Here is a 15,686-nt window from a genome sequence, read left to right on the forward strand (position 1 = left end):
GATTAGAAATACAAAAACTTAAAGTGAATTTTCCACCTTAAAATGATATTCCATGTGGACTAGTAGACAATTTATGAATTTTTTAAAAAGTAATGATAGACTTCTTTACTAAAATATTTTTCATATATTTATATTGACTTTATATGGATAGAGAGACAAATTTATGGAGGGTATCATCATATTGGTCTTAACCTATTCTTTTTGAATTCATTTCAAGTCTATAGTGTATGTTGTTTGAAATCAGATTATTTTCCTTCCTGACTCAGTTACATTTTAAATCCTCTAACACTTCCTTAAAATTGTTGATTTGGAAAGAACATGGAGATATCCACATGATATTAAAATTTAGTACAAAATGTCAAGGAAATATTTTAGGTTTGTTGTAATAACTATTGCATTTTCTTGTGTTTTTTTACTTATCTAGAACCAAAATTTGTAGGTTCTTATATGATCCCTGACAATGAAGACCGAGATGACAACAAAGTGTATTTCTTTTTCACGGAGAAGGCCCTGGAGGCAGAAAACAGTGACCATGCAATCTATGCCCGAGTGGGGCGGCTCTGTGTGGTGAGGACTATCTTCCCCTCTCACTAAGCTTGTTTATCTCACAATTTAATGTCAGGCCTGTGCTCAATTTATAATAGGTTTCTCTTAGGCTCCCTAAAATTGGTATTTAGTGTCTAATCTTTAGATTTCATGTCTACTAAAGTTTAATCTGAAAAGAACTTCACATTTTACTTATCTAGAACCAAAATTTGTAGGTTCTTATATGATCCCTCGGAGAAGGCAATGGCAAGCCACTCCAGTACTCTTGCCTAGAAAATCGCATGGACAGAGGAGCCTGGTGGGCTGCAGTCCATGGGGTCACTACTAGTCGGACACGACCGAGCGACTTCACTTTCACTTTTCACTTTCACACATTGGAGAAGGAAATGGCAACCCACTCCAGTGTTCTTGCTTGGAGAATCCCAGGGACAGCGGAGCCTGGTCGGCTGCCGTCTATGGGGTCGCACAGAGTCGGACACGACTGAAGTGATTTAGCAGCAGCAGCAGCAGCATATGATCCCTGACAATGAAGACCGAGATGACAATAAAGTGTATTTCTTTTTCATGGAGAAGGCCCTGGAGGCAGAAAACAGTGCCCATGCAATTTACACCAGAGTGGGGCGACTCTGTAGACAAGAAGACATGTTATCTTCCCCATTTTCAAAGCCCTATTAAGAAGAAATGGTGTATAATTAGGCTATACTTCTTCCCATACAGAAGTTTAAGCTCTATTTTAAAAAGTTAATTTCACCAAAATCTTTCTAGTTTCCCTAATCCACATTCTAAATAATTTACATAATTATGTTTCAACAATTCAGATGGTTGATTCTATAGGAAAAACATCTATAGTTTGTTGGAATTCAGATAGATGATTTAGTGAATATTCAAAACCAACTGAAGTAGCCTTATATATTGAGAGAATCCTAATAGTATTATAAATGTGAAGTTATTTTAATATTTAAGAATAAATTTAAGATGTTCATATGTACATGTGTGGATGATGGATGTACACACAGACACACATATACACATGTATGTATTTTGTATATGTGTCAAATATATATGCTTGTTATGTGTATGTATGCATGTGTGTTCATATCTCAAACCTTTTTCCTTAAAAGAAGAAAAAACTATGTGTCTATGTCCGACTTTTTGTGACCCCATAGACTGAAGCCTACCAGGCTCCTCTATCCATGGGATTTTCCAGCCAAGAGTAACTGGAGTACGTTGCCATTTCCTACTCCAGAGGATTTTCCCTTCCCAGGGATCGAACCCAGGTCTCCCACATAGTAGGCAGACGCTTTACTGTCTGAGCCACCAGGGAAGTCCGTATTCTGAGATAAGCAGATTATTTATCAATAAGATAACAATAAAAGTTACTGTATCATAAAAGTTACTATTTATTTATGGGCACCTACTCAACTAACATTGCTTCATACCTGGAAACTGTGTTTAATGGGCCACTGTGAAAGCACACTGACAAGGCAGCATGTGTAAGCCTAAAAAAAAGAAAAGGTTTATGAGGAATTGCATCTTTAATATTATTTGAGGAGTATCCCAAAATTTCTACTTAAGTAAAAAAGGTGTAACTCTTGTCATCTTCATGTTTAATGATACAAAATCCATTGTTGGTGGAAGTTCTCTGGGTCCCCATTTACCTGCTTTTTGTTTTTCACAGAATGATATGGGAGGACAGAGAATACTGGTGAATAAGTGGAGCACTTTCCTGAAAGCTAGACTGGTTTGCTCAGTACCAGGCATGAATGGGATTGATACATATTTTGATGAATTAGGTAAATATTATTAGGAGAGTTAAATCTTCCTCTTTGATATATATGCTTCTTTGTATAACCCTCACTGTTTTTTAACATGCATAGAAAACTTGCTTTCCACAGTCCTTGACTTCTAACTTAGAGCAAGTTTTTATTCTCATCTCAGCCAGGTCCACAAGTTGGGGCGAAGGAGTTGCAAAAGCAAAAAGACCCCTCCTTTTAGTTTAGAGTCAGCACCTCTGGCTCCTTCCTTCAAGCCCAGCTCAAAGTCATACTCAGCAGTTCATCCATCTTACTCTGTTGTGATTTGGTCATGGTTGCTTAACTGTATATGGAAATTTATATCATATTATATATAATATGTGTATCATATACATATTATATGTATATCATATTATATATATTATATATATCACCTTAACATAAGATATATCTTAAAATATATCATGGGTTCTAAACTACTTTATGTCACTGTATTTTCTTCACATACCTTGAGGGCTAAACATATTAAGTTAATGCAATGATCTTTAATGTTTCAGAGGATGTGTTCTTGCTGCATACCAGAGATCATAAGAACCCAGTGATATTTGGACTCTTCAACACTACCAGGTAAGAAATTTATATGGTTAGTCAAAGTATCATGAAACAAGAGATGCGTCATCCCTTCACTGTGGATGTAATTGAAAATACTACTGACCAAACTGTTATTCTCACTTTCTATACTTTATAAGTCACCAATTTTCCTTCATTCGTCTGTATTTGCAGTTGTACTTTTTTAAAACCACAATCTCAATCCAAATCCTTATTTCTTTTTGTTTAAAGTACTAGCATCCTCCTCTGCTCAGTATCCTAAGCTCTTCACCCCCAATCTACAACAGAATGATATTTTTTTTTTCCTACACAGTTTTTTGTTTGTTTGCTTGCTTGTTTTAAGGTACTAGTTCCGTGGTATAAAATCTAGGATCATTCTTTCAGTTATTGTATACAGTTGTCTGGGTCAGCCTTTCAAGTCTTTCTATTCACTATTCCCCACTTAAGAATGGAAGTTTTTCCTCTAAGTTCCCTCAAACTCTGCTTTTGACAAGATAATAACCTGTCAGAATCCCAACATCTGGTTTGCCCATCACTACAATTTGCTTTATCTACTTTCTCTTCCAGTACTTGTCAATTACCATCTTCATGAAACACTCCTTGATTCCTAAATCACAGAGTTCACTTCCTCTACTCTGGTTGTCCTGCCCTTCTGTGGATTCTTAGAGAACACACGTTGCTTATTCGCCCTCCATGTTTTAAATTTAAATAAACTACTCAAGTTTAGGACTTAGGATCTGATATTTTTATGTTTTTGTGTTATGTATCCATTGAAGAGTGCTGGAAAAATGAATCAAAGATCATTTCATGTGTCTGATACATGAATGAAAATATGTTATTAGAATCAGTTTGAGTTGAAAGTTTATATATATAATTCCCTGAGTGTCTTTCCAAATAAATCAGAGTGGAGATGAGATGGTTAAAATGAGAAATAAAGAATATACTTCAATTCTCTTGATGGGGATAGAAAAATATTACTCAGTTCCTTATTTGCTTTACATTGACCTTAAACTTTTATGTTGTCATGTATACTTTGTTTGCTTAGGATCTCTCCATAAAAATTTTTTAATTAATTTTTATTGGCATATAATTGCCTTACAATACTTTGTTAGTTTCTACTGTCTAGCAAGAGTTTCCCAGGTGGCTCAGTGGTTTAAAAAAGTCCACCTGCCAATGCAGGTGACATGGGTTCTATCCCTGAATTGGGAAGATCCCTTGGAGAAGGAAATGGCAACCCACTCCAGTAGTCTTGTCAGGGAAATCCCATAGACAGTGGAGCCTGGGGTCACAAAAGAGTTGGACACAACTTAGCAACTAAATAATAACAACTGTACAGCAAAGTGAATTAGTTATATGTATACATAGATCCCCTCTTTTTAAAATTTCTTTCCCGTTTCGATCAGCACAGAGCAGTGTAGAGTTTCCTGTGCTGTACAAGTCTGTTTTCATCTCTAATTTGTATATAGATAGTGTATATATGCCATTCTCAGTCTCCCAGCTCATCTCCCCTGTCCCCCCACCTTGGTGTTGTGTTGTTTTTGTTTAATTTTTCAGCAGGTAATTTCTTATTCTCACTTTGAAAAAAAAATAATAAAACTCTTTGGATAAGCATCCTGCTATCCTAAGGGGACCTTTTCTTTAGCACAGAAACATGGAGACAATTTTGTTATCAATTATTCCTTGATGCAAGAAGAAACACTTAATGTAGATTGATAGTTATCACAGTCCATGGAAAATCCCTAACATTTTTTTTTTACAGTTCATCTTTTCTCTTATGCTAGTGAAGAATTTGTACATTGCATGATAATTCCGTGGCATTTTATGATAAATGTAAGCTATAGAATAGTCAGTATAGATTTTTTAATGAGTTAGAATGATCAGCTTATAAGCTGTTTTCATAAATGATAGCATAATTGATCTGTCTGAGATTTCAAAAACAGAGCATTATTTTCTTCCATAATTTCAATTTTGGCTGTTCAGTTTATGCATAATTTTGAGGAAAGGCTTCCCACGTGTTACCTGACGTAAAGGTTGATATCGTAGAATAGTGATCAAAGGTTTACTGCCACGTTAGTTGAAAGACTATCTCTGGTTTTCTCACTGTTGCAGACATTTCCAATTGCTTCAATGTGTGTTACAAAATGTGTGAACTGATGTCCTTAGTAACATAACTGCTGTTCTACAGGTGTCTCATAATGTAGGAAATGTTATACTTTTAAAAAACTTTGCATTTTGTAGAGCACTTTCACAATCTAATTATTTTAATTCTTACAATAAGGAGGCTAGGGAAGTGTTAGACTTCACTGAGATTATGCCAAATTAAGAAATGTGGCCTAATCTTTAAAATAAATAATTTTAAAATGTTCTTTCACAGAATCTTATTTTAAATACTCACAATAAAATTTGCTGTAGCTTTATTTTATAAAGAAAGCCCAATGCTGTCTTTATCCAAGATAAGCAAAAATTTTTATCAAGAAAATAATTTCAACTTCTTCTAGTTCTTCAGGTAAGGAATCTGAGTTTTGCATAATTTAAGTCTTTTTCTCAAAATTAATCTGGTGCAGCCCAAACATCTTGCCACTGTAGCACTGTTTTCAGTGACCTGGAGGGAGTAATATACAGTAAGCCAATCAATGTTTGTGTGACAGCCAAGTTCAAGAATGGAACAAAGCCCCTAATTCTCTTTAGACTTAAATTATTCTTCAAATCATATACACTAAGAAAAATAAACAATTTGAATAAAATTTACAACAATATTAACCACATGGCAAGAAGAAAAACACAGTATACCTGAAAGAGATGCAAGGAGATAAAACCTTCCTCAACTTGGAAATGAATCTTTAAAAATATTAAGACAAAATCTTCCTTAATAAGACATGTAAAACTCAAAAGGATATATTTACATATGTGTGTGTGTATATAGTTCACCTGAAACTAACACAGCATTGTAAATCAATTATAGTTCAATTAAAATTTTAAGATCAACTGGAAAAAAGAATGAAATGACATGACTGATTTTGTGATTCTAACAATGTCATTTTTAATTTGCTCTAATAGGCAAAAAACAGTAAGTTTGGAGTTTGAATACTTGGAATATTGTAGTAGATAACATCTCTAGATATCTTATACCTAAGAGGTTGCAGCTCTTTCACCCAGAAGACTTCCTCCTTATCTAGGTTGTCTGCAGGATTTGACTAGATGACTTCCTAGTCTATTCCAGAATAGTAATTATCTCTTTTTTCCCCAGTAATATATTTAGAGGCCATGCTATATGTGTTTATCACATGTCTAGCATCCGGGCAGCCTTTAATGGACCATATGCACATAAGGAAGGACCTGAATACCACTGGTCACTCTATGAAGGAAAAGTACCTTATCCAAGACCTGGATCTGTAAGTTTAGGCATTTAACAAAGTATTGTTATTTTTGAAAAGTTTTTTAGTAATATTCTGTTCATTGTTCAGATGCTTTATTAAATTTTCACGAAACAGTTAAGAAATTCTACAGCTAAAAATCTGCTTGGTTAAATGCATGGTAAAGAAATATTACTACTTACATCTAGATGTATGCTTGTTATTTAATGAAAAGAATGTTATCTAAAATGGATACATCTTAGCATTATAAAATATATATTATTGTTGATATTTTGGCTATCTATGTGACTCTAAATTTTTATTTTTAGAGGTACTGGTGAATACAGAAACATCAAAAAATGAGTATCGTATTCCTCTCAGCCTCTTTAGAAGAATTAATGCCACAAGTGGTTTCCAAGCAAGAGAATGTTACCATATTGTTATTATATATTCTGATAATTGAGTCAGGCTCTCAGTTCCCTCAGTTCAGTTCAGTTCAGACGCTCAGTCGTGTCCGACTCTTTGCGACCCCATGAATCACAGCACGCCAGGCCTCCCTGTCCATCACCAACTCCCGGAGTTCACTCAAACTCATGTCCATAGAGTCGGTGATGCCATCCAGCCATCTCACTCTCTGTCATCCCCTTCTCCTCCCGCCCCCAATCCTTCCCAGCATCAGAGTCTTTTCCAGTGAGTCAACTCTTTGCATGAGGTGGCCAAAGTATTGGAGTTTCAGCTTTAGCATCAGTCCCTCCAATGAACACCCAGGATTGATCTCCTTTAGAATGGACTGGTTGGATCTCCTTTCAGTGCAAGGGACTCTCAAGAGTCTTCTCCAACACAACAGTTCAAAAGCATCAATTCCTCGGCGATCAGCTTTCTTCACAGTCAACTCTCACATCCATACATGACCACTGGAAAAACCATAGCCTTGATTAGATGGACCTTTGTTGGCAAAGTAATGTCTCTGCTTTTTAATATACTATCTAGGTTGGTCATAACTTTTCTTCCAAGGACTTTATCCCAGCTTCTCACTTAAGCATATTTAGAGGAAGCTTTTTCTCTGGCTCTTCAGAATACTAAGCAACCCATTTGCCGAGAGGAAGTTCTACCATTTGCCTCTTAACTGGTGCTACCAAGATTCTCCCTAACTAGCCATTCAAACTGTGCTTTTAATTGCACACATGATGATAATAATGATGAGGAGGACTTTGTATTATGTGTCCTGTACACAGTTAGGTTGGGAAAAGGTAGCATCATTGTATCTGCTGTTCATGGAGAACAAACTTGTCATGCAAGTCACTCTACACCATTATGAGCATCTAGTGAAAACCCATCACTATGCTGATTCCACATGTACTTGTAAGTCAGTAGAAATCATGTGGCTTTTTTGCAGAGCCACAATCCAAAGTGGAAACAAACCAGTTAACAAGTGTAAGGCTTTACCATTTCAATCACTCTCTCTCACTATGTTAAAATTATTACTTCCAGTAAGACATAAAGTATATTTTATTTCACTCTATTGATTGAAATTACAATTTAAATGGAGAAAACCCACTCCTGTGGCTTTTCTGGAAATGCTTCTTGAAACCACATGGTATTAAAAGAGATTTAGAGGAAGTGACTGGTTACTGAACTGCTTCCAGGCCGGTCTAGAATGTTTCCAATTATATATCATGAAAGTAAACTCACGTGAAATATTCATGCCAAATTAAGAAATATGGCCCCAAATTTTAAAACAAACCGTTAAAAGTGCCCTCTTTGCAGAATGATTAATAAACTACTGTGTTTATACTCTAAAGTGGAAAATTTTTATCAAGTTCACTGTTAAAATTGCTGTTGGTTCTAGAAGAAAATATGTGAAATGAGGGAGCACTAAATAACAAGCATGAATCAACATAGTTACAGGTATTCCAAGAAGTAGCTTAGGTACCACTGAACATTTATTTTTAGAGTCAGTGATTTGAAGAATTGAGACGTGTTATAGCAGGTATTTCTGGTTCTTTCAAGTTATTGTGTCTGATTCATACAAAAATATATACATTCATACAAATTACTTTAGAACAGAGAAGGTTGGTTTTTTTTCCCCTTAATTAACAATGATGGAATTTGAAGAGGTTTCTGTTATAGCACTAAAATTCTATAGTCAGTGAGACAATTGAAACTGTCACCAATCAGTGTCAGTAATGGGAAAGCTGTTGTGTGGTTGTAATTCTTAATTTGGGGGGAAGATTTAGCACAATAACAAATCACTTTGTTTTTTAAAATTTAATTTGCAACATGAAAAACAAATTTTAGAAGCAGGAAAATAATTAAAATATTTTTACATTGTGTTTGTACTATCTCCAAACTATATATACTTAATTATTTTTCAGGATTTCATTGCTGCCTTTTTCTAGTGCCACATTTTTTTAAAATAATTCAGCCTCACTATACAATTTGTAATTCAGATTTTATTTCTGTGGTAAAGAACATATGGTTACTAAATATTGCTAAATACATAGTTCATTAATTGAACATACTCAGTTTTTATAATTCTCCTTATAATTGATTATAAATTTGCTCTTTAGATTTCATGGGAAAAATACTCTCTCATCCATTTGTATTTCAGTGTGCCAGCAAAGTGAATGGAGGGAGGTATGAAACTACCAAAGACTATCCCGATGATGCCATCCGATTTGCTAGAAGTCATCCACTTATGTACCAGTCCATAAAACCTACCCATAAAAAACCAATTCTAGTGAAAACAGATGGAAAGTATAACCTGAAACAAATAGCAGTGGATCGAGTAGAAGCTGAGGATGGCCAATATGATGTCTTGTTCATTGGAACAGGTAATGAAATTAGAAAGTACTCAGACATTTAAATTGAACCTTAAAATCAATAACATTACATTAAAAATCCCTGCCTGTCAACAAAACCTCTGTTGACCCATTTGGCTTTCTTACATACTGCCTGTCCTCTGCAATGGAAGAGAAGAATTTGGGGCAGTTACAGCCTGTAATTCCTGATACCTGGTCAATATTTAATACATTTGAACAAAATGAATACATTAAGGAATGAATAATTGATGTTAATAAACAATGTTGGTTCCAGAAAAGAACTCAGAGCAGAAGTAGGGTGCCATAGCAAGGATGATTCTCTTTTGTTAGTGCCTCAGGGCCACTGCTTTCCTTGGCTTCTCAGTAAGGGCTGAAGATTTTTCAATCTTGTAATCTCAACTGTGCTTATCAGGCCCCATCAGAAATCATCCATGTGAAATGAAGCACACTAAATGTTATACATTAAAGTGAAAGAAAGTGAAAGTCGCTCAGTCGTGTCTGACTCTGCGACCCATGGACCATAGAGTCCATGGGATTCTCCAGTCCAGAATACTGGAGTGGGTAGCCTTTCCCTTCTCCAGGGACTTCTCCCAACCCAAGGATCGAACCCAGGTCTCCTGCATTGCAGGCAGATTCTTTACCAGCTGAGCCACAAGGGAAGCCCACTGTTATAATGGAGATAAAATTTTAGACTAAAGCTATAATATCCTGCGTTATTAAAATAAAGTACAATAAATATGCTAAAAGTCAAAGTGTAAAATAAATCTGTAATTTCAATTAGTGCCATTCATTAGATCTAGCTTACAGAGGAGAACTTGGAATCGTTTAGTACGCAGGGTAATATCTATCAAATTCTGTCAAGTACTTTGAAATTATACAGTCATTTCAGTTCAGTTCAGTCGCTCAGTTGTAAAATGATCATTTTTTTTATATGCATCATAGTAATTGCTATAGCAGATCCTATTTAGAAGAGTAAGCGTTCTACTATATATAACTTTAATCACTGACATATTCTAAAGAGATGTTACATATGCCTAGATCAGGAATTTGTATATAGTATTAATATTGGTGCTTGAACTTTCCCACTCATGCTTTTTGAAAAAGCAAAAGTACAAGTAAGGAGGTAATTGTCTGATTTCCAAAAATTGATGTCTCTTGCAGGCTATATTTTATTCATTTAAGAGGTTAGTAATATGTTCTGCTGGAAAAGGAAATGGCAAGTCACTCCAGTATTCTTGCCTGGAGAATCCGATGGACAGAGGAACCTGGCAGGCTACAGTCCATGGGGTCACAAAGAGTCGAACATGACTGAAATTACTAGGCAATATGTTCTGCATTGTGGGTTCAACATTAACAAAGCATCACATTTCTTTAACAAAGTTAAAATTACCTGGCCATTAATTCACTTATAGTGGTATCCAACAAAGTTTAAAAAAAAAAAAAAGAAAAAGAATTTCATGAGCAAGAGTAACATTTGATAAAATTAATCACAGAAAAAAGCATGTTATTTTTAACCACCTTGGAAAGTTGAAGTCATGTATATAAATCCAAGAATGTTTTCAGAAATACTTTTTGTTAGATTGACCAAAGCTATTTGAGAGAATTCCAGAAATATATAAGGTATATATTTAGGCTCTCATGTAACCTATGTTGAGCTTAAAGATATCATTATATCGAACCACAACTTTTCAGCACTAAAGAACATATTTGATGAATGTGTGATGAGTACAACTTTGAATAATCCCACAAAGTAGTTATTTTTCCCCAAATTTACCAGAAACATGCTTTAGTGCTATATATAGTAGTCCTTATTGAAAAATCAGTAGTTGAAAACTGATAATTTGAGTTCCTATTTGCTTTTTTACTTGATATGATAATTGTGGTATATTTATAATGTGTGCTTGATATGATAATTTTGTTCCTTTTGGTAATTTTTATTAGTTTTAATTACATTATATTAAGCCAACCACACAATTTCATAAGTTTTAAAGAAATTGCATAAGTACCATAGAAACTCCAGGATCAGAACCTCCAAAGTGCTTTTTTCCCCTAGTTATTTCTAGCACTATACTAAATTGTTCTTACAGTCAAATTCTTGTTTTATTAAATTTTCATTGGAAGAACAAGTTCAGAATATCAGGAATAATAAAAACAAGGTAGGATTTTTAAATGTAGGTATAACTTTATAAAATTATTTATAATTATATAAACTAAATGATTAGTACAGGAGGACTCATTACACTACTCTCTCTATAGTGTATACTTGAAATTTTTATTGAAAGTGTATATAACAAGACTTGTGGTTATTGGAGGTGAGCGGTGGAAGAACTGGATGAACGTTGTCAAAGATACATCTTTCTAATTATGAGATAAATAAGTACTAAGGATATAATATACACCATGGCTAATATACTTAACAGTGCTGTATGTTATAATGAAACTTTTTAAGAGAATAAACCCTAAGAATTCTCATCACAAGGGAAAAAAGCAACTATTTTGTATGATGGAGGTTCACTAAACTTATTGTGGTATTATTTCATGATGTATGCACTCAGTCGTGTCTGACTCTTTGTGACCCCATGGATTGTATAGGCCATGGAATTCTCTAGGCCAGAATACTGGAGTGGGTAGCCTTTCCCTTCTCCAGGAGATTGAACCTTCCCAACCCAAGGATTGAACCCAGGTCTCCCGCGTTGCAGGTGGATTCTTTACCAGCTCAGCCACAAGAGAAGCCCATGATGTATGTAGGTCAAATAATTATGCTGTTTACCTTAAAATTATACAATGTTGTATGTCAATTATATCTCATTAAAATTGGAAGGAAAAATGTATATATATAGATATAAATATATTCTATTTACATATCAACATGTCAAGATTTCCATTGTGTGTTGCTTGGAAGGTTCCCTAAGATTAAAGGTATAGTTTCTTACCAGGAGGTAGCTTTAGGTAAAAAATATTCTTTCATCATACATCACAGAAAAAGCTAGAATAATTTTATATCTGTCTTCTATTTCATTAATTCCAAAAGACATCTTGATTTCTGAACCTTTAATTGGGTTTTTGAATCAAATTGTTGAAAAATAATTATATAATATTTGGTCTTATTCTTTGACCAGGTACACAAAATTGATTTTTTTGCTAATTTAAAATATGAATATATAAATAGGCATATTGTTTTAACTGGCAATGATTAAATATTTTATACATCTAGATTTCAAATCTTATTTAAATTTATAATCTCTCCATGGTTTTTAATTGTTTGAAAACCAGATTGTGACAAAGCTTCTGGATTATCTCTTCTTTTGTTTTCTTATAGATAATGGAATTGTGCTGAAAGTAATCACAATTTACAACCAAGAAACAGAATCAATGGAAGAAGTAATTCTAGAAGAACTTCAGATATTCAAGGTACTTTTTGTGAAACATATAGCCAACATTTATGTATTGCAGACAATTGCAAGTGAACTATAAATAGGAAAAACATTACATAAGTTTTTTTTCCTAATCATTATGTTGTAAATTCAGAGTACTCTGAAGTAAAGAATAATTTAAAATTCTAGTACATCTATTTGATTATCATAGACTATTCACTATTCAGATAAAGAGGCCAGTATTTACCAAGCATGAAAAGAATTTGATTGTATGAACTGGGACATAAATGACACTTATGTCACAGATGAATTCTAGAATCATTATTACAATCATCTTAAGCAAATGTACAATCAATAAAAGCAATTAAAAAAATAGCAGCAGGTTTCATATTGTGGGCATTGTCGTGTGATAGATTGCCTTTTTATTGCATGCAGTTTACACAGAGAATTTGCTAAAAGAAAAATGCAAAATGATAACGGAAATATTAAGCGTGACAAAACAGTTGTATATATTGTCTCTCTTTTTTCACACACACATACACACCCATATACACACAATAGTCTTGACATCTATAGTAGTTATGGTCTTTGAACACTGAGTTAATTAGTAATCCTTGCTCCTAGGGGACATGCACACTGCAGTCCATAGGGTCACAAAGAATCCAACACAAGCGAGCAACTGAAACACAAAAAGGAGATACAACATTAGGTTCCTGAGGGTCTCTAGTCACAGCATTTTTGTCAACTGATTGATATGTAAACTTGTTTTGTGTTTCTTTTTAGAGACACCTTATTTAGTATATGTTGTTGTTGTTTAGTTGCTCAGTTGTGTCCAACTCTTTTGCTAACCCATGGTCTGTAGCCTGCTAGACTCCTCTGTCTATGAAATTTCCCTGGCAAGAATACTGGAGTGGGTTGACATTTCCTTGTCCAGAGGATCTTTCTGACCCAGGGATCAACCCATATCTCCTGCCCTGCAGGTGGATTCTTTAGCACTGAGCCACCAGGGCTATCCTATTGATTAATTAAAATTGAACTTACAGCTAATAGCACTAATAACTCCTGCCTGAACAAGGCTTATTTAAAACACATATTTATTTCATAAATTACATTTCAGCCTTTTGGAACTTAGGGACACAATACTTGAACACTATGCTTCAGTTCAGTTCAGTTCATTTCAGTCGCTCAGTCGTGTCCGACTCTCCGCGACCCCATGAATCACAGCACTCCAGGCCTCCCTGTCCATCACCAACTCCCGGAGTTCACTCAAACTCATGTCCATAGAGTCGGTGATGCCATCCAGCTATCTCATTCTCTGTCGACCCCGTCTCCTCCCACCCCCAATCCCTCCCAGCATCAGAGTCTTTTCCAGTGAGTCAACTCGTCGCATGAGGTGGCCAAAGTATTGCAGTTTCAGCTTTAGCATCAGTCCTTCCAATGAACACCCAGGATTGATCTCCTTTAGAATGGACTGGTTGGATCTCCTTGCAGTCCAAGGGACTCTCAAGAGTCTTCTCCAGCACCACAGTTCAAAAGCATCAATTCTTAGGTGATCAGCTTTCTTCACAGCTTATGGGCCTTTTAAACAGCAAATCGTTAACAAAAAGGACAAAAATTAAAATGTGGTACTAAATGGAACATGAAGATACTTGTTTACAGTATGAGAGTTGAAACAAGAAGGCAGGATATACCTTGCTCAACCTCAGCTGGGAATATACATTTTGGGAAGCTCAGTTCTTTGTTTTTTTTTTTCCATTCTGAGCATGTTCATGGCTGTGAATGGCAGCAAAATACCAAAAGTATTGATACTGGGTTTGCAAATAAATTTTGGCAAGTAAGCAAATGTGCAAGATCACAATGTGCAATAATGAAGATTATGTATGTATGGAATGAATGTGTACAAAAATATTTTTGATGAAAACAGTTTATTTCACCTTAGCTGTTCAGATTAGATTCCTCATAGCTTCACACAAAGTTAACCATGTTCTTATCTCAACCAGAGCAGCTGTTGTTGTTTAGTCACTCAGCTGTGTCTGACTCTTGTGTGACCCCATGGACTGTAGCCCTCCAGGCTTCTCTGTCCATGGGAGTTTCCGGGCAAGAATACTGGAGTGGATTGCCATTTCCTTCTCCAGGTTATCTTCCTGACCCCATGTCTTGGCGTCTCCTGCCTTGCAGGTGGATTCTTTTACTGCTGAGCCACTGGAGAATCCCCAGAGCAGCAATATTTTTGTTTATTTTGCATATTGGGTCTCTATAAGATTTCATTTCATGTTAGGAATCACAGATTTCATATTAAGGGCATTCATCATAACAATGTCTTGTTCACATAAATCCTTAAAAAACATTGTTTTTTGAATGAATAAATACATGCATATGCTTCCCTTGTGACTCAGCAGTAGAGAATCTGCCTACCAATGCAGGAGACGTGACTTCAATCCCTGAGAAGATTCCCTGGAGAAGGAAATGACAACCCACTGCAGTACTCTTGCCTGAGAAATCCCATGGACAGAGGAGCCTGATGGACTACAGTCTATGGGGTCGCAAAGAGTCGGCACAACTTAGTGACTAAAAAATGACATGTGAATAAAGCGTTCTGTAGCTTTAATTATTTAAAATTTTAATATAGATGATCAAATTTTTCTCTTTCAAAAATAACTATTTGAAGGATAATTAACCATTAATTATCCAGGAGTGTATCCCATGTGCCTATGACTTCTCCACTTATAGAAATGGCTGAGTTTGTGATGTCCTTAGAAATATTCTTGTCTTAATCACCACCTCTAGAATTGCAGAGGTGCTCCAAACTCTCCTGTAGATTGTCCTTCCTCTGGTGCAGTTCCAAGACAGTGATGAAGACAATGCACGTTTTTCAGAGCATTCTGGATTAATGGAGATTAACAGAAAAATATTTTGTTTTGTTGTTGTACAGTTGCTAAGTCACGTCCAACTCTTTGCCACCCCATGGACTACAGCACGGCCAGCTTCCCTGTCCTTCACTATCTCCCAGAGTTTGCTCAGACTCATGTCCTTTGAGTCGGTGATGCCATCCAACCTTCTTATCCTCTGTTGCCCCTTCTCCTCTTGCCCTCGATCTTTCCCAGCATCAGAGTCTTTTCCATTGAGTCAGCTCTTTGCATCAGGTGGCCAAAGTATTGGGCCTTCAGCTTCAGCATCAGTCCTTCCAATGAATACGCAGTGTTGATTTATTTTAGGATTGATTGATTT

At 35.4% G+C, this 15,686-nt stretch overlaps 1 protein-coding gene across 1 annotated transcript in view; it reads left to right on the top strand.

Annotated features, from left to right (window-relative positions):
* Positions 1-15,686, top strand: part of SEMA3E (semaphorin 3E) — a 305,001-nt gene that overhangs the window by 246,338 nt on the left and 42,977 nt on the right. Inside the window, exons 7-12 of the mRNA XM_055420631.2 lie at positions 425-567; positions 2,225-2,339; positions 2,858-2,927; positions 6,157-6,301; positions 8,874-9,096; positions 12,404-12,495. Of these exons, the coding sequence (XP_055276606.1) occupies positions 425-567; positions 2,225-2,339; positions 2,858-2,927; positions 6,157-6,301; positions 8,874-9,096; positions 12,404-12,495 (788 nt within the window). The remainder of the gene's footprint in view (positions 1-424; positions 568-2,224; positions 2,340-2,857; positions 2,928-6,156; positions 6,302-8,873; positions 9,097-12,403; positions 12,496-15,686) is intronic.

The sequence above is a fragment of the Moschus berezovskii genome, chromosome 3 (assembly GCF_049115385.1).
Source record: "Moschus berezovskii isolate FMDL1 chromosome 3, NW_MosBer_1.0, whole genome shotgun sequence".
Classification (NCBI taxonomy): domain Eukaryota; kingdom Metazoa; phylum Chordata; class Mammalia; order Artiodactyla; family Moschidae; genus Moschus; species Moschus berezovskii.